The 14,921-nt window shown below is 34.2% G+C and overlaps 1 protein-coding gene across 8 annotated transcripts in view; it reads right to left on the bottom strand.

The window, feature by feature from the left end:
• Kcnh7 (potassium voltage-gated channel subfamily H member 7) overlaps positions 1–14,921 on the bottom strand; it is a 434,113-nt gene that overhangs the window by 38,247 nt on the left and 380,945 nt on the right. For 5 of the 8 annotated variants that reach the window (XM_010606854.2, XM_010606860.2, XM_010606856.2 and 2 more), the window contains one exon: positions 11,423–11,623. In XM_010606854.2, coding sequence (XP_010605156.1) covers positions 11,423–11,623 — 201 coding nt within the window. The remainder of the gene's footprint in view (positions 1–11,422; positions 11,624–14,921) is intronic. The other 3 variants (XM_033756284.1, XM_010606855.2, XM_033756285.1) reach the window with 1 other exon arrangement.

The following is a 14,921-nucleotide window of genomic DNA, read 5'->3' as shown; positions in this document are numbered from 1 at the left end:
TACTTAGCATGTGGTTTATATCACTAATGAATAATGTATATAAACAAAATAAAGTTCTGTCACACATCGACATGGATAACAGGTACATAAATTCTAAATTACTTTATCAGTAAAAATTCCTTGAAATTAAAATCAGAATCTTCTTTCTTATACCTTTTCTTCCCTGTCCTGCCAGTAGAGTTAACAGCATTACTGGGTTGTGCCTCCTTCAGAAGGAAACGTATTTAACCCTGACTCAAATTAAGGTATAGCTAGAGATGAGTGGAATATCCTGAAAATGTGAGGGCTGATGGATTTATTGTTATACACTGGTCCTAGTAACCTAGGATCTGGAGTCCTTCTACTAGTTCAGTGAGAGCCTGATTTAAAAGGATGCCTTAGGATTTCTGAATGAGGTCTCAGGAAAAACCTTGAAACCATTACATTTTCTAAGGGCAGTAAGAGGGATTAGTATGTTGAGAAACAACATCAGGGCCTCCTTTTTTATCACTCTTTCACTAATTGAGAGAGGCAGTAGTGGAAGAAATGAGCAAAATATGAACACAGTTGGTTCTTTCGTGTAGTCTGAAAATAGTTTGTCCCAAATGGATTGGTTGTAGATGACCTTACAGAGTAAGAGAAAAGGAAAAAGTGACTTAAAATATTACCTTGTACTTAAAATACTATCTGGAATTTAAATCAAATCTTATGGTTAAAGAAACATTTCCCATGTGCTACAGTTTAGAAAAAAAATTTGAATCATCAACGTTTTGGGAGAGACACAGAGTGGCAATCATTTGGTTTTTTGTTTTTAAAGTGAAAGGTGAGACACAATACATTAAGAAATTTTATTTGTGGGAAAACGAAGATTCCACACTTTGTCCAAGGTTTCTTCACCTACTTTGACTTGCTCTAGATGTGGAGCAAGTTGAAGCTTTAAAAATTTTCTAAGAGTAAGATGAGACACAAAATATTTCCCATTCATTATATTTATTGACTTTAGAGATAAACTAAGTGATAGAGGTATAGCGTAGATTCCCATTTCATTTTGTACCGTTTGGGATACTTGTTGCTTAGAGTTGTGTGTGTGTGTGTGTGTGTGTGTGTGTGTCTGGGTGTGTGTGTTTTGGTTATATTTTGCTATTTGTTTATTTATTTTTGGAGACAGGCTATGTAACTGTGTAACTCAAGTTACCTGGTTAAGCTAGTTTATTGAAAATAGTACAGTAAAATATGCTACTCTTTCAAAGAGCTGCTTAAGAAAAGAAGAGAGCACAAAAATATACAAAGTTAGGGGTGACGTTCGTGGGATCTTCTAAATAGAGTGTCATGTCATCTGCAAATAATCACAATTTGACTTCTTCATTTCCTATCATTATTCCTTTTATTTCTTTCTCTTGTCTAATTGTTGTGGTTATAATGGACATCCTTGTCTTGCTCCTGATTTTAGTGTGAAGGATTTCAGGTTTTGAGAAGAAAGATAGGAATGGAATTAACATGAGAAAAAGAAAAAATGGAAACAAAGTCTTTGTAGATAGGGAGGGGTGGAGGGGTTGAAGGGAGGGCAGGGGAATGGGGAAAACATAAGAACCAAGATGGATTATGTAAAGCTGCAAATTTCCAATGATGAATGTCATTACATTATATACCTTAAATGTACCAATAAAATTAATTAATTAAAAAAATTTGGGGGTGAAATGGAAGATATTTGTGTTGATACAGAAAACATCAAATACCTTATAAGAGATATTACAATTCTATGACTAATTTAAAAGCCAAAATCAAGTGGATACATTTTTGTCAAAATGGAAATAACCCATATGAACCAATAAATAAATAAAATAAATAATTACCATCGAAGAGTAGGATTAGTGAATAAAGACCTACTATAAAACTACCAAGATCTTACAACTGATCCCTTTCATTTAAAGACCATAATAACCATTGATCAATATTATCATAAATTAGGTGGAAAATACTAAACAATTACTAATTAATAAAAGCAACAACATAAAAACCTCTGTGACCAAGTAAGATTTATTTTTGGAATGCAAGGATAATTTAAAAGCATTAGTCTTAATGGTGGAGCCATTTTCATTAAAATTGTTTTGGAGAGTCTAGTGAACTGAAAAAATAGCTAGTATTTTTTTAAAAGGAGAATGAATGTATCCCATTTTGCTATTAATGTAATTGTATAATTAGACCACCCAAGAGTAAATCCTTAAGAATACTCCCTATTATAAGCAAAATAAAACTAAAAAAAGTAGAAACAAACCAAACTGAAACAAAGAAAAAACTCTTATCTGAACAAGGCAGAGAATTTGTCAGTGTTCAGACATCTTATATTTGTTTCCACCCTGTATTACTCATAAATAGCTGGCAAGTGCTCATCTAATGATGACACTACTGACCTGTTCCTGGTAAATGAACAAGGGTATTTGTTAGTGGTGTAGATACAGACATAGACATAGACGTAGATACGTAATTGTGTGGTTTTAATAGATATGTGGGTTTTCTGAAAATACTGTCAGCTGCATAATACATACAGTATAAAATGTTTAATAATCAAAACAATTTTTTCTCCTTAAGTGTTACACCACAATATGTATTTTGTATCTATAACATCACTTGAATCAACTTTAACCTACCATATTAAATTTTAGCAAGAACTCACACTGACATGGAAAGGAAGGATTTCTATGTATGTCTCATGATTTGCTATATCCCTAAAATCATTAGAAAATTTTAATATGGTCTTATGATTTTTTTATTTTATAAGCTAGATTTGATAACCTCATTTTGGCTTATGTCAAAAACTCAACATGGAGTCTACACAAATTGAATAAAAGCAGGCATACAGTGTATATGGAAAAATACAGGTGCTCAAGCAGCCAAGAGAAAGAAAAAATACAATTAGTAAGAGTTGATCTACCTTATCAGGTGTTAAAACATACTATTCAGTGATACTTTGGTTGTTATACCACTCCAAGCTTGAACTTTCCACTACTTGAACAGTGAAGTTAAAAAAAAAAAATCTGCTCAATGTCAATAACTTTGCTCCATAGTCAAACCAAAAATCTGACTTGAATAAACCTACATAGGATGAGAGAAAGTCATATGCTAAGGCTGCTGAAACAAAGGGGTGACCCTTCAGTCTGAACAACATATTGTGCTTGTGTTAGTGCGTTAAAATATTCATCACTGTGCTTTTTTTTCTCTTTATTTGCATAAAATATTGTAATCATGGCTCCAAACAAAGCTAGTGATACCAATGGTATCACTAAGAGAAGTATGAGATTCACGGTAGAGTTAAAGCAAGAAATCATCATGAAATTTTTTTCAAGTCCTACAAAAATGAATTCATAAGTATAATTTTTGGCTTTTAAAGCCAATTACTTGGTTTTCTGTTATTTCTCGTGGGAAAAATATGTTCAGTTCTCAAACTTTGTGGTATTTGAACACGAATTTGGAGCAAACTGAGTTCAACAACAGAAGTATTAATGTATAGCTGCAAGGGATAAACTATTTTAATAGGAATATACAGACAGAGCAGATTTGGGAGTCTAGGTATGTATCTCCACTACGCCTGATAATATAACATGTAGTTTAGCTAATATTTTAGGTAAATGGCAAACAGACATATTTAATATATTCTGCTACAAATATCTTCTATTCATGTGAGAAAATCATTTAGAAAAATAGATTTTAGACTATGAAGTTTTCTTTTGAGTTATATGCCAAAAATTTTTAATGAAACTACTTATACAAGTCAAAAATGTGATAGGAGCTTTTGCTTTTAAAACAGGAGATAATCCCCTTGAACTATACAAGAATATTTCACCAGTGAGATCATATTTAAAAAAATGAAACTCCAAAAGATTCATTAAATGAACCAATATACTGAATAGATATTAAAAATAATTCAAAATATAGATTATAGACAAAGAATTAATATGTATAATTTACAAAGAGTTTTTATAAAACAATTAAAGGTAGTAAAATGGGAAAAATTATAAATGGGAAATCTATAGAAAAAAATTCATATGATTATATTCATGTACACATACACACATATATATTACTTGTATGTGTATGTACATATATAAAAATGGTGCTCATGCTAATTCATAGCTAGAGAAATGTCATTAAAGTAACAAATTCTCCCATATCCATTAAAATGTCAAATATAAAATCAAGAGGTGATTCTTCACTTCATCTTAAGGAAATTTTCTATCTCATGGTCTCCGCGGTAAGTAGAGTTCTTCTGGGGCAGCTCACCTCGCCAGTAGAAGTCGAGATATAAACTGAAAGAGGTCCTGAAGGCATATCTAGTAGGAAAGCTACAGCAAGCATGTTTTTTTTTTCCATCCACACTCACTCACATGGGTAATATGCCTAAATTAAGAAAAGCAATTAAAATATATCTAAATTTCTTGAAGCATCGCTCTTTTAAGGCTACATGATAATGTGAAAAATATGGATGAACTGTTCATTTTCACCCTTTTAAAAGATGAAGAGATATGACATATTAGATGGAGCATTTGTATATCAGTAAAAATACAAATTCCTTGTCCACTGGGTATTTCTTCTGAAGAAAAAAATATTGGACTTTTATTTTAGGGAGCACTATGGATGGTTTGATTGCTTTAAACTTAAGACAGGCTGAGGTAACTCCAGTAGGAACTAAAAAAGACTTAGAATCATATTTCCAAAGAAGATTTCATAACTGTACTTTGGCGATCTATTCTTTTTTATTGGTTTAACCCATATTAAGTGATCTGAAACTGAATTAAGACTGAATTGCTTCTTTACTTCTACCTCTCTAAAGAGAGTATTTTGAAACATGCCCTACCTTTCAACAGAAGAAACTGTACTCTAGAGTCTCTTTTCAAAGAAAACCATTACTTTCAGGTGTATAAAAACAATTTCAGACCCCATTTCCACCTTCCCCTGTAAGGAGAACATGGTGATAAGAGGAGTAACAGAAGCCCAAATGTGCTAATTGCCTCAGCTGTATTTTGCAGAGGACTCTAACACCGATTATGCCCAAAGCAAGCTGTGAAGAGTTAACCCACAGTTGGCTTATTTTGAGAAGCTAGTCTGGCTGAAGCGTATGTGCTGAGGGTCAGAATAACAATATACCCACATTCCGTTCCCACAACTAAAACCTTCTCTGACTAATTACAACCATATATTTTGTCTTTTCTGTTCCTAATTTGAGAATGCTTTGTCTTGTTCTTTAGAAGCCTTTTTTACATTCATTCCCATAGAAACTGCAGGTAGCTTGCCTTTAACCCATTGATTTCCAAAAAGTCAGTGACTGGGACTGGCCAGCACCTTTGTGCGTTACACCAGCACCCCGCTTGATCATCCTGGAGCCCCGCTTTTTTTAAAATTGAGTTTATTGGTGCATTTTAGGTATACAGTACAGATACATTCATTATTGGGATCTTGTACCTTTACATGACAGGTCTTAGTTCTCATTTTTCCCCTTGTCCCTGCCCTCTCTTTACCCCCTTTCCCCCTCCCCATTTACTAACATTTTATTTCCATTTTCTCATATTTTTTCTTTTCCCTTATTACCTTTCCCCAACCCTTCCCACTTTTCCTACACCTTTAGCCCCTTTCTTCCTATTCACCCTGCTTTCTTATAATTCTGTCTCTTAGTGTATTTATTTCTCAGGCCTGCATCAGGGTCCTGGAACCTAACTGTAGCATTTCTGCATTGCTTGCACATCATATGGAAAACCCCAGGCTATGCTGTCCTTATTTTTCTTGGCTCACATACTGCTAATGTTTGCATTGCATGCTCAAAGAACTCACTTTGCATGGAAGCAGTGAGATGCAAGCTGCCTCTAGGTTCTTCCTGATGATGGTTGGAGAATAGGGTGGTGTTTGTATCATCACCCGTGAAAGATGACTGAACAGGTACCAGTTGTGACCCCAAAACACCAGAGCCTGTCTTCAGCTTGATACTGTTCATGTCTGAAAATTCCAGTTGGATTTTTTGTTCTCATGATATTTTTGAGTTTAAGGTAAGTAGCCTTCATGTAAAATAACAAGGACAAGTGAACTTTGTCTTTTTTTAAGCCCATATTTTTCAGAGCTGCCTACCATAGATGATCAAGAGTCATGGCACGTTTGTGTTTTAATAATGCAAAAGTTAGCGGGTCGTGGTGGCGCATGCCTATAATCCCAGCACTCAGGAGGCTGAGGCAGGAGGATTACTGTTGAGTTCTAGACCAGCCTGGGCTACATAGTGAATTCCAGGGCAGTCTCAACTATATAGTGAGACCCTGTCTCCAAAAAAAAAAGCAAAAGTTTACTACCTATCCAGGAAATTTCTGTCAATTCATATGCAGAGGAAAATATCCTTTCAAGTGAATTGTACTTAAAATTCACCTCCTAAATGGTAACTGGTTGTTCACAGAAAACCGGACTGCACATTAAACCTGTGGGTCATTGTTATTTAAGTGTAAGTTTTTGCCAATATTTATGGCCCTTTCTAAGTATGTGGAGGACTAGTCAGATTTGAGGGACCTATTTGGGGCTGGGGATTAAACCTAGGAGCTACTGAGCTACATTACCAGCCCTTTGTATTTTTTGAGACAAGCTCTTGCCAATTTGCTAAGGCTAGCTTTAAATTTCCAATCCTCCTGCCTCAGCCTCCCAAGTAGCTGGGATTACAAGAATGCAACCCCTTGATTTGTTGAAGGCATCCTTTTCAGTAATTTTATTTTAGTTCTATGATGCAGTCAAGTTCTTTACATTTACTGTATTTATAGACTTCAGTGTAGATCTTTAGAAAAAGGTAAAATGGACAAAAACAATATAGTCTTGAAAGCGAATAATGCTATTTTATGTTTTGCCTTTATATTAGTGACAGTGTTTAGTGTTGCAAGGATTTTTTTTCTGATTTGCTGAAATAAATAAAAGTGCAAGCTTCCACTATTGTATTTCATTCAGCATATGAAAGCACTGTGACCAAAATATGGAGTTATTCAGTGTAGGGGATAGTTGTTAACTGTTTTTGATGGAGAAGAGAGAGAGAGAGAGAGAGACTGCGGATGCAGAGAGAAGCTCAGTGTTCACAGTGAAGGCTACTCTGGCAAATAACAGAAACCAAAAACAATTGTGGAAGTAAAGGAAATCAGATTTTATCAAAATGCTCCTTGGAAATCATATCAGTTCCAAGGAATGAAGATTTCTAGTAAGTAATATTTCATTTACTATTTTCTTTGCCAGTTTGACTGGTGTTATTTTCCGGGTCTATGACAAATGCCTGGTAGGTCACTGCATTTACCATAATTCTAAGTATTTTTAGAGTATTAGCCGACTTAGTTGAAGTCTCCAAAAGTCCTCCCCTGTTTCTGCTCAAGCATCTTCTGCTTTTGCAGAATTTACTCTCTGCTTGACCTGGGAGACTGGAAACTGCTGAGCAAGTGCTGTCAAATTCCTCTCTTACTCCTCACCTTCTCTCTTTTTTCCCTCCCTCTCTGCAAGAAAAACTTATATTGTCACCTTACTGAAGAACTATTCCCTTCCAAAGCCTTTATTTCATATCCTTTCTATGTCTGTATCTCAGAATTTCCTCCATGAACGTTCCCATCTAAAACATACCCACTCCACTTTCTTCCCATAATAAGCGAAACCAGGGTGTTCCTGGATAACAGAATTCTGCCTTGCACTAGTGCCCCGAGACACTTGTTCTTGCTTTCACCTGAAATGGCCTCTGGTTCTCTGCCATCAGCATTCTCCACCCCCTAGTCCCATCATTTTGGAGTCACCCCTGTCCAGAAATAGATATTCTATAAGGAACATTCAGATGTTCACTACAGGAGGTGGGCAGCAGATAGAGTCGAGTCTCCATCCTCAGGCATGAAAGCTTTCATGTTTTACACATCTGATGCTTTAAAGATACTTCCAAATGGCGAGTTTAATGAAACTGTAGAGATTAAGTGACTTGTCCAAGAGTAGTGGGAGACCGAGAGTTAGTGGTTGGGTTTTTGGAATCCCTATTCTGCATTTTTATTATTCAGGGATTACCTGGGTGAGTGAAAGGATGGTATTGTTAGGGAAGGGATAAATTCCCCATCAAATATTCATAAAGGCCTTTGCTCCATGTTAGTTTAACATTAAGCTATAAATGGGTTCTGTCTGAAATGGATTACTTCCCTCCATCTGGGAGGATACATAGAGCACCAGGGCTGTTCTTCATTTAAACCAGGCTCTTGTGTGTGATGTGGTGACACTTAGTTCTACACTGGCATGGAGGATGACTTGCATTAGGCAATTTTATAACCAAACAATGCTAGACAACCTCAGAGAGTTTCAGGCTGTGTCAGAAGATGACTTTTGTTTGGGTGAATTACTTGAGATGCCATCAATCCTAATGTGAGAAAGGATATTCTTATTCTTAGGCAAATTTCTGTTGGTAGAAAAAAAGCATTTTCTGGAATTAACCTGTGCACATCTTTGAGGTAATATTTACAATCCTCACCCTAAATTAGAATCTAAAGGACATATTCTTATCACTATTTCATTATCTTGGCTCTTTCTTTTTTGTATCTGAACCTTTCTGGCTCAGCTGAAAAGGAGTCCATAATTGTTTGCAGAATATTTTCAGTTCTAGGAAATTCTAATAATAGTTTTCACGAAAAATGAAAGATGAGGAAAATATGGAATATCGCCACATTTTAAGGTCAAATCTTCCCTACTAGTTTGTAGTGTACCAAGCAATCAAATGTTTCAGGTCATGAAAATAGTTTTTAGTTCATTAATGCAGTGTGACTGGAAACCCTGCACTTCATCTGAACATGGTTGAATAGCAAAAATGACCTGAAATGTTTCATGAGGTATTATATTTGAGGTTATACTTAAATGAAATAACATGAAATGCTGATGTAAAATAGAACAGTTTCATGTATTTTTATGTACTACAATACATAAATTTAAATAATTTTCAACTGCCATTAAATTATAATTTAGTTAACAATAAATTGATGAGACAAGGATTTTAACAATGGGATTATGGAGGTAAAAAGTCCAGTTTGAGTTTTTTCTATTATCTCTCAATAGTCTAAGAGAACAATTGCTTTTCCCTAGTCAGCCTTGTTTTGTATATCATGTTCAAAAAGCAAGCATCTTCCAATTGCTGAATATTCAGAGTTATCTTGCACTTTAAATTTTTACTCACTTTGCAGTCACAAAATGAGAAATGTAGACACTGTACATACAAGAAGTTCGTGCAAGTCAAGTTCTCAAAACCACATGCAAGATTCAGCGGCACATGGTTCAGAGCTCACACATTCCAGGATCATGTAATACTGGCATGCAGATGAGAGGAAAGAAAAGCACCTACATCGTGAAAATAGAGGATGATGAAAAAGAATGACATTTTCTTCATGACAGTTATCTAATGCAAACCGTATACCCATAACCTTTACCAGAGTGGAAATTGGGGCAAAGAAGTAGATTTTTGTGGCAAATGGGAAACTGTATATAAATATCATTAGAGGCCAAGTAGTCATTAAGATTAAGAATTTCTTTTCTGTACTTGGCCCCCAGTTTCTTGATTTGTATTCCCTCTGCTACATCATGCAAAGATCAGAGCTAACACTGGAAATCACTTAACAAGCTCTAAGCCTAACAGATAACAAGGGTGTTCTCCACAATAATTTACACGAGAATTAAATTGGATATAAATACCTCCTGTTCTTACCGGTGGGTGTTGTGATTCCATGTGTTAAGGTGTGAAGCAGACAGGAAAGAGATAAATCTTTCATAAGTACATTGTAAATAGGCAAGTGGTATATAAACCATATTCATAGGTAATAGAGTCAAACAATGAAAGTTAAATAGTTGTCACAAAATAGACTTTATCACAAAAAATCGTTGTTAAGACTAGAATTTATGGAGAGGGAAAGTAAATAAATAATTGTTTCACTACTTTTTTTTTAAGTAATCTGGCAGTAAGGAGCAATAAAATCGAGTGACACATTTTTCTGATTAAAAACTCTCGACACTGCTTTAGCCAACCCTGCAGTAGAGCTTACCCAATAGGTTTTAATGCTGATACTTTTGTTAACAATAATACCAATAGAATATGTAAAAGTAACCAATATATAGTTGCTCTTTCTTGCAAGATTAAAAAGTCCCTTTGGGGAAATCAGTTTATTAGGTTATTTGTTTTTCACAGTGAACTTTGGGATCATTGGACTTAACTCATGTAGTTCAGAAACAGTTTTGTCTGCAATGTACTAATTTGACTAGCTCTTCAATGAAATGTTTTGTAATAATATTTCTTTATTTCTCAGTCAAATAAATCACATGTAACTACAAAAAACTTATATAAATATGTCTTTCAAGTTTTACGATATTTGCAATGCTTCTTGCACCATTACTGCTCATTTTGAATCTTCGTTTTTGTTTGTGTTTATGTTCGAATATTTCTGGTGGAAAGAAAATCAATCTAAATTTTACAGGTTTGCTTACACAAACATTGTATTAAGTAATTAATGTAATTAAATTTGAGTGGTTTTATTTTCTAAAGAATTATCAAAAACAGGATTCTTTCCCAGAGGAGGAGTAGTCAAGTGTGAAAGTGTCATATGTTAGTCTTTTTTTCTATTCTATGGCTCTATATCATTGATCTTGAACTTGTATAATTGATTGGTAGCAATCAGTCTCTAAAATCAAAAGGCAAGGTAAAAGAATAATAATAAAATAATAAATAAAAAATATTTGGACCATATTTATATTAATTGTGTTGATTTTTTGACCAGTGATATAGGAAGCAAGGATATGCCAGGTGACTGTTGATGTCAAATTTGTTTAAAATGTATGAAGGAATCCATATTTCTTCCTTGAAAGGAAATATTCATTAAACCAAGTACATTAAAAGGGCACATAGTTATTTATTTAAAATTCAGAAAAACTACTGTTAAAAGAGGCATGAAACTCTAACTGAAAATGTTTATGGCGTACTTAAACTCTCTAACCTCTCCTACAGTTTTCAAAAATTTCTGTATTTTATGATGTATTAACTTTGGATTTGTTTGGGGACATCATAATTATTACAGTTCACTTGCCAGATCTTAATTATCCATAGGTCTAGCTACTATTTTGGATGCTTGCAACTAGACTAGACAGTGAAAGTCCAAATCCTAGCTAAAGCAATGCTTTCTCTAACCATAAGTGGGAACTCTACTCACACAGTTATATCAGTTTGCATCATGTTATAATGCCTTTGCCACACAGTATAACTAGATATAGCACCATGCAATGCCATGAATTGAGAATGAAACACTATCTCCAGGGAAGAAAATAAACGTCCGAGAGAAGAAAACAAAAGCAAGGGGTTCAAAGCTGGTGAGACTGGCCTTTTCACTTTGGTTATAGCTATAGTGCCTGCGGTTCTTCTGCTTTGGGAAACAAATACATACCATGTTCATGTCAATGCCATTGGTGTAAGTCCACGCATGCTGGAAATATTCTTCGAGCCGTTGCCGTAGAGGATTGGGGATTTGGTGAAAGCGAATGAACTCTTTTACTCTCAGCATCTGCATATGGTACCTGGCAGTTCCCGAGTAAAGTCTTTGGATAATTGCAGAAACATTTCCAAAAATGCTTGCATACATTAGTGCTGAATTGGATAAAAAACAAAGTTATGAGGGAACACCGCATTTGAGTATAGTATATTTTCTTAGAATATCAAGTATGTAGATTTTTATTATCTTAGTCCAACTATGTGGGCCAGGTAGAAAAAAGAAGTTAACTTAATAAAACTTTAAATTTTATTATTTTAATGACAAAACTAGAGAGGAAAAGCATTCAAATTCATTACTATTCTAAATTAAAGTAAAAAATCAGAGTATATCAGCTTGTGACTAGGAGTGTCAACTAGAGATGAAATGCATCTAGAAAAACCATCTTATTATTTGCAATAAGTAATGTTATGGGTCACAATAAATACTTTTTCTTGAAATAAATTTTTATGAGATAAAACATCTTTTAGGGATTTTTTTTTTCCACAGTACCAGGGATCAAACTCCAGACCTTGCCCTTATGAGGAAGGCATGGTGCCACTGAGCTAAATCCCCAGCCCTTCTTTTAAGGATTTTTAAAAGCCACTTTTTGAATTGAAGTTAAAATATCAATTCTTAAATTGTGACTTATTTCTGCCTCTTCTTTTCAAATCTAACCTTCTAGAGGTAGAACATCTATTATAGATTTTATTTTGAACACTTTGAATTTTCTCATGGATACGCAATTGTTTTAAGGAATATGTAGTTGTCTTAGGGTGTTGTGTACTTTTGAAGATTTATTCTAATTTATTTTCATAGTCTCTTTGCTTGAAAAACATACCTCTGGTTTATAAAATGCATACAGTTTAAATTCTGTAAAAGAAAATAGAATGCATTTCTGTACTTTCATCTATAGGAAGAAATTTCCATGACACCCTTTGTTATGCATTTAATACTGTGACTAACCTCATTAGTGCTTCTTGGGCTAAATCTTTATTATTTCAAATAAGCTCTTTATAAGCTTCCTTTTATATTTGTATTCAGTAGTTATTATAAAAATGAGACAGAAAATCACATGACATAAAATCTGCCTATAGATCTTTGGGTAACCATCAGGTGCTAAGGAAGGAAATGATGTATATTTAAGGTCTAGAAGAGAAATGTCCCAACAGGTGAAGGAAAACAACAACAATAATGAAACAGCTTAAAGTATTTGACTCAACTATGTTCAACTTATGCTTTTTTCTTAAAATATGTTTTACAAATAATGACTTCTATTAAGTGTAGGTTCTGGCCAAATTTCAATTGTGTTAAAAGGATGTATTTTTGAGAGCATCTGCTTTCTTTTCCAAATTAACCCCTTTGATCATAAGCTTGATTATCATATATGTCTCAGGTAATAACTGGAACTTTGAAATTTTTGTTTATTTAGTTTTGGATCCAATTAAGGGGATGAAGATTGTGGTGATGTGAGGGTTAATTTTATATCAAATAAACTGGGCCACAAGGTGCGCACATGATTTGGTTGACTATTACTCTAGGTGAAACCGTGAAGGTGATTCTCATTGAAACTAACATTTGAACTAGTAGACTAGTAAGACAGATCGAACTCCCCAGTTTTGGTGGGCCCCCTTCAATCTACTTCAGGATTGGATAGAACAAAAAGAGGAGTAAGGGTCCCTCTCTGCCCAAGTGTCTGAGCTGGGGTTGAGTATTTTCTTGTCTTTGGACTTAACATCATCAGTTCTCCATTAATGCCTAGGCCAATTTCTTATAATCAATCATTATATCTCTATATTTATCCCTATATTTATCTGTCTATCTATCTATCTATCTTTCTATCTATCTATCTATCTATCTATCTATCTATCTATCTATCTATCTATCCATCCAACATCTACTGATTCTGCTTCTCTGGGAATCCGGACTAATTCTGAACTTCTGTGCTGAGTCTGAGTTGGACTGTGTAGCAGAGATGAATTCTCTGGTATATCAGCTCTTCAGATTTTATTTTGAGTAGGAAGAGGCAGCAGGTCTAAATTGTTTTTAATCTGAGTAAATCAACAATGTGTTAAAAAGAGAATTAAAAATATTTGCCAGAAACTGGTTTCTGTGACTTGTATGGGAAGTATATTTTACTCATCCTGAGTGTAATATTAGAAATATTTATGTGTTCTATTAGTCTTCAAAGTATTTCTCTCATATGCTCAGGGAATAGACTCAGAGAGCACATAATCAATGGCAGGTATTTTACCCGAAACACCTATTTTATGAAGGAGAAAGGTCAGGACAGCCTTCTTAGTATTTAGTGTTTAATAAATACTATGGTTTTGTTTAAATGTTGCTATCAAAATGATTGAAAATGTTAGCTTAGGTTGTAAATGGGCATTTCCCACTTCTTTTTCAAGATGGGAAAATCTAGATTCTAAGTATGTACTTGAACACTTGAATGAGAAATTGAAATATAGCTCTCAGGGAATTCCGTCCTCATGATTTTTAAAACTCTAATAAAGACATGAATTCAAAAGCCTGCATTTTTTCATTTCCTCAATTTTAGGAAAGTTTCAGCTATTGTTTTCTGATTAATGTAGTTTTCCACTTACATCACCCATTTTGGGTAACTCCACAAACATAGCTGTTCAAGGACTTGGTATTATCTCTGAGTTGCATCATTTTCTAGTTTGTTCCAGTTTCCTATTATTTGATTTTTCTCCTTCTTATGTACTATATTATTCTGTTTCTTATGTACTGATTTTGAAAGCATGCTGGATACTATAAAGTTAATATAACTGCATTTTTGTCTCCCTTCTAAAATGTTAAATATTGTTTTTTAAAATTTAATTTAAACTTATTTTATTTGATATGTTAAAACGTAAAACCCATACACATTTATAGGGTACCATATGATGTTTTGATATGGGTATGCATGGCATCATTTTAATCAGTTTAAACATCTCTATCTCCTCAAGCATTTAGCATTTTTTTAATGGTAAAAGTCCTTTCTTCTAGCTCTTTTGAGATAAATTAGTGTACAACAGCCACTCTACAGAGCAACAGCACACAAGAACTTCTTGTTCCAATTCATGGCTTAGTATTCATTACAATCCTTTCCCATTTCTCCCTCCCTCATATTCTATCTTTCTAGACTTGTAAACAACATAGCACTCTCAATTTTAACTTATTATATTCCACATATAAGTGAGACCATGTGGTACTTGTCTTGTGCCTGGCTTATTTCACTTAATGTGATGATCTCCAATTCCATTTATATTGGCACAATGCCATTTTATTCTTTTATATGGCTGAATGCCATCTCTCTGTCTCTCTCTCTCTGTCTCTCTCTCTCTCTCTCTATATATATATATATATATGTGTGTGTGTGTGTGTGTGTGTGTGTGTGTGTGTGTGTGTGTGTGT

This window comes from Fukomys damarensis, unplaced genomic scaffold (assembly GCF_012274545.1).
Source record: "Fukomys damarensis isolate Sample0158 unplaced genomic scaffold, DMR_v1.0_HiC HiC_scaffold_26, whole genome shotgun sequence".
NCBI lineage: Eukaryota > Metazoa > Chordata > Mammalia > Rodentia > Bathyergidae > Fukomys > Fukomys damarensis.
Note: the sequence above shows the minus strand (reverse complement) of the source record. Positions and strands in the feature narration are given on the sequence as shown.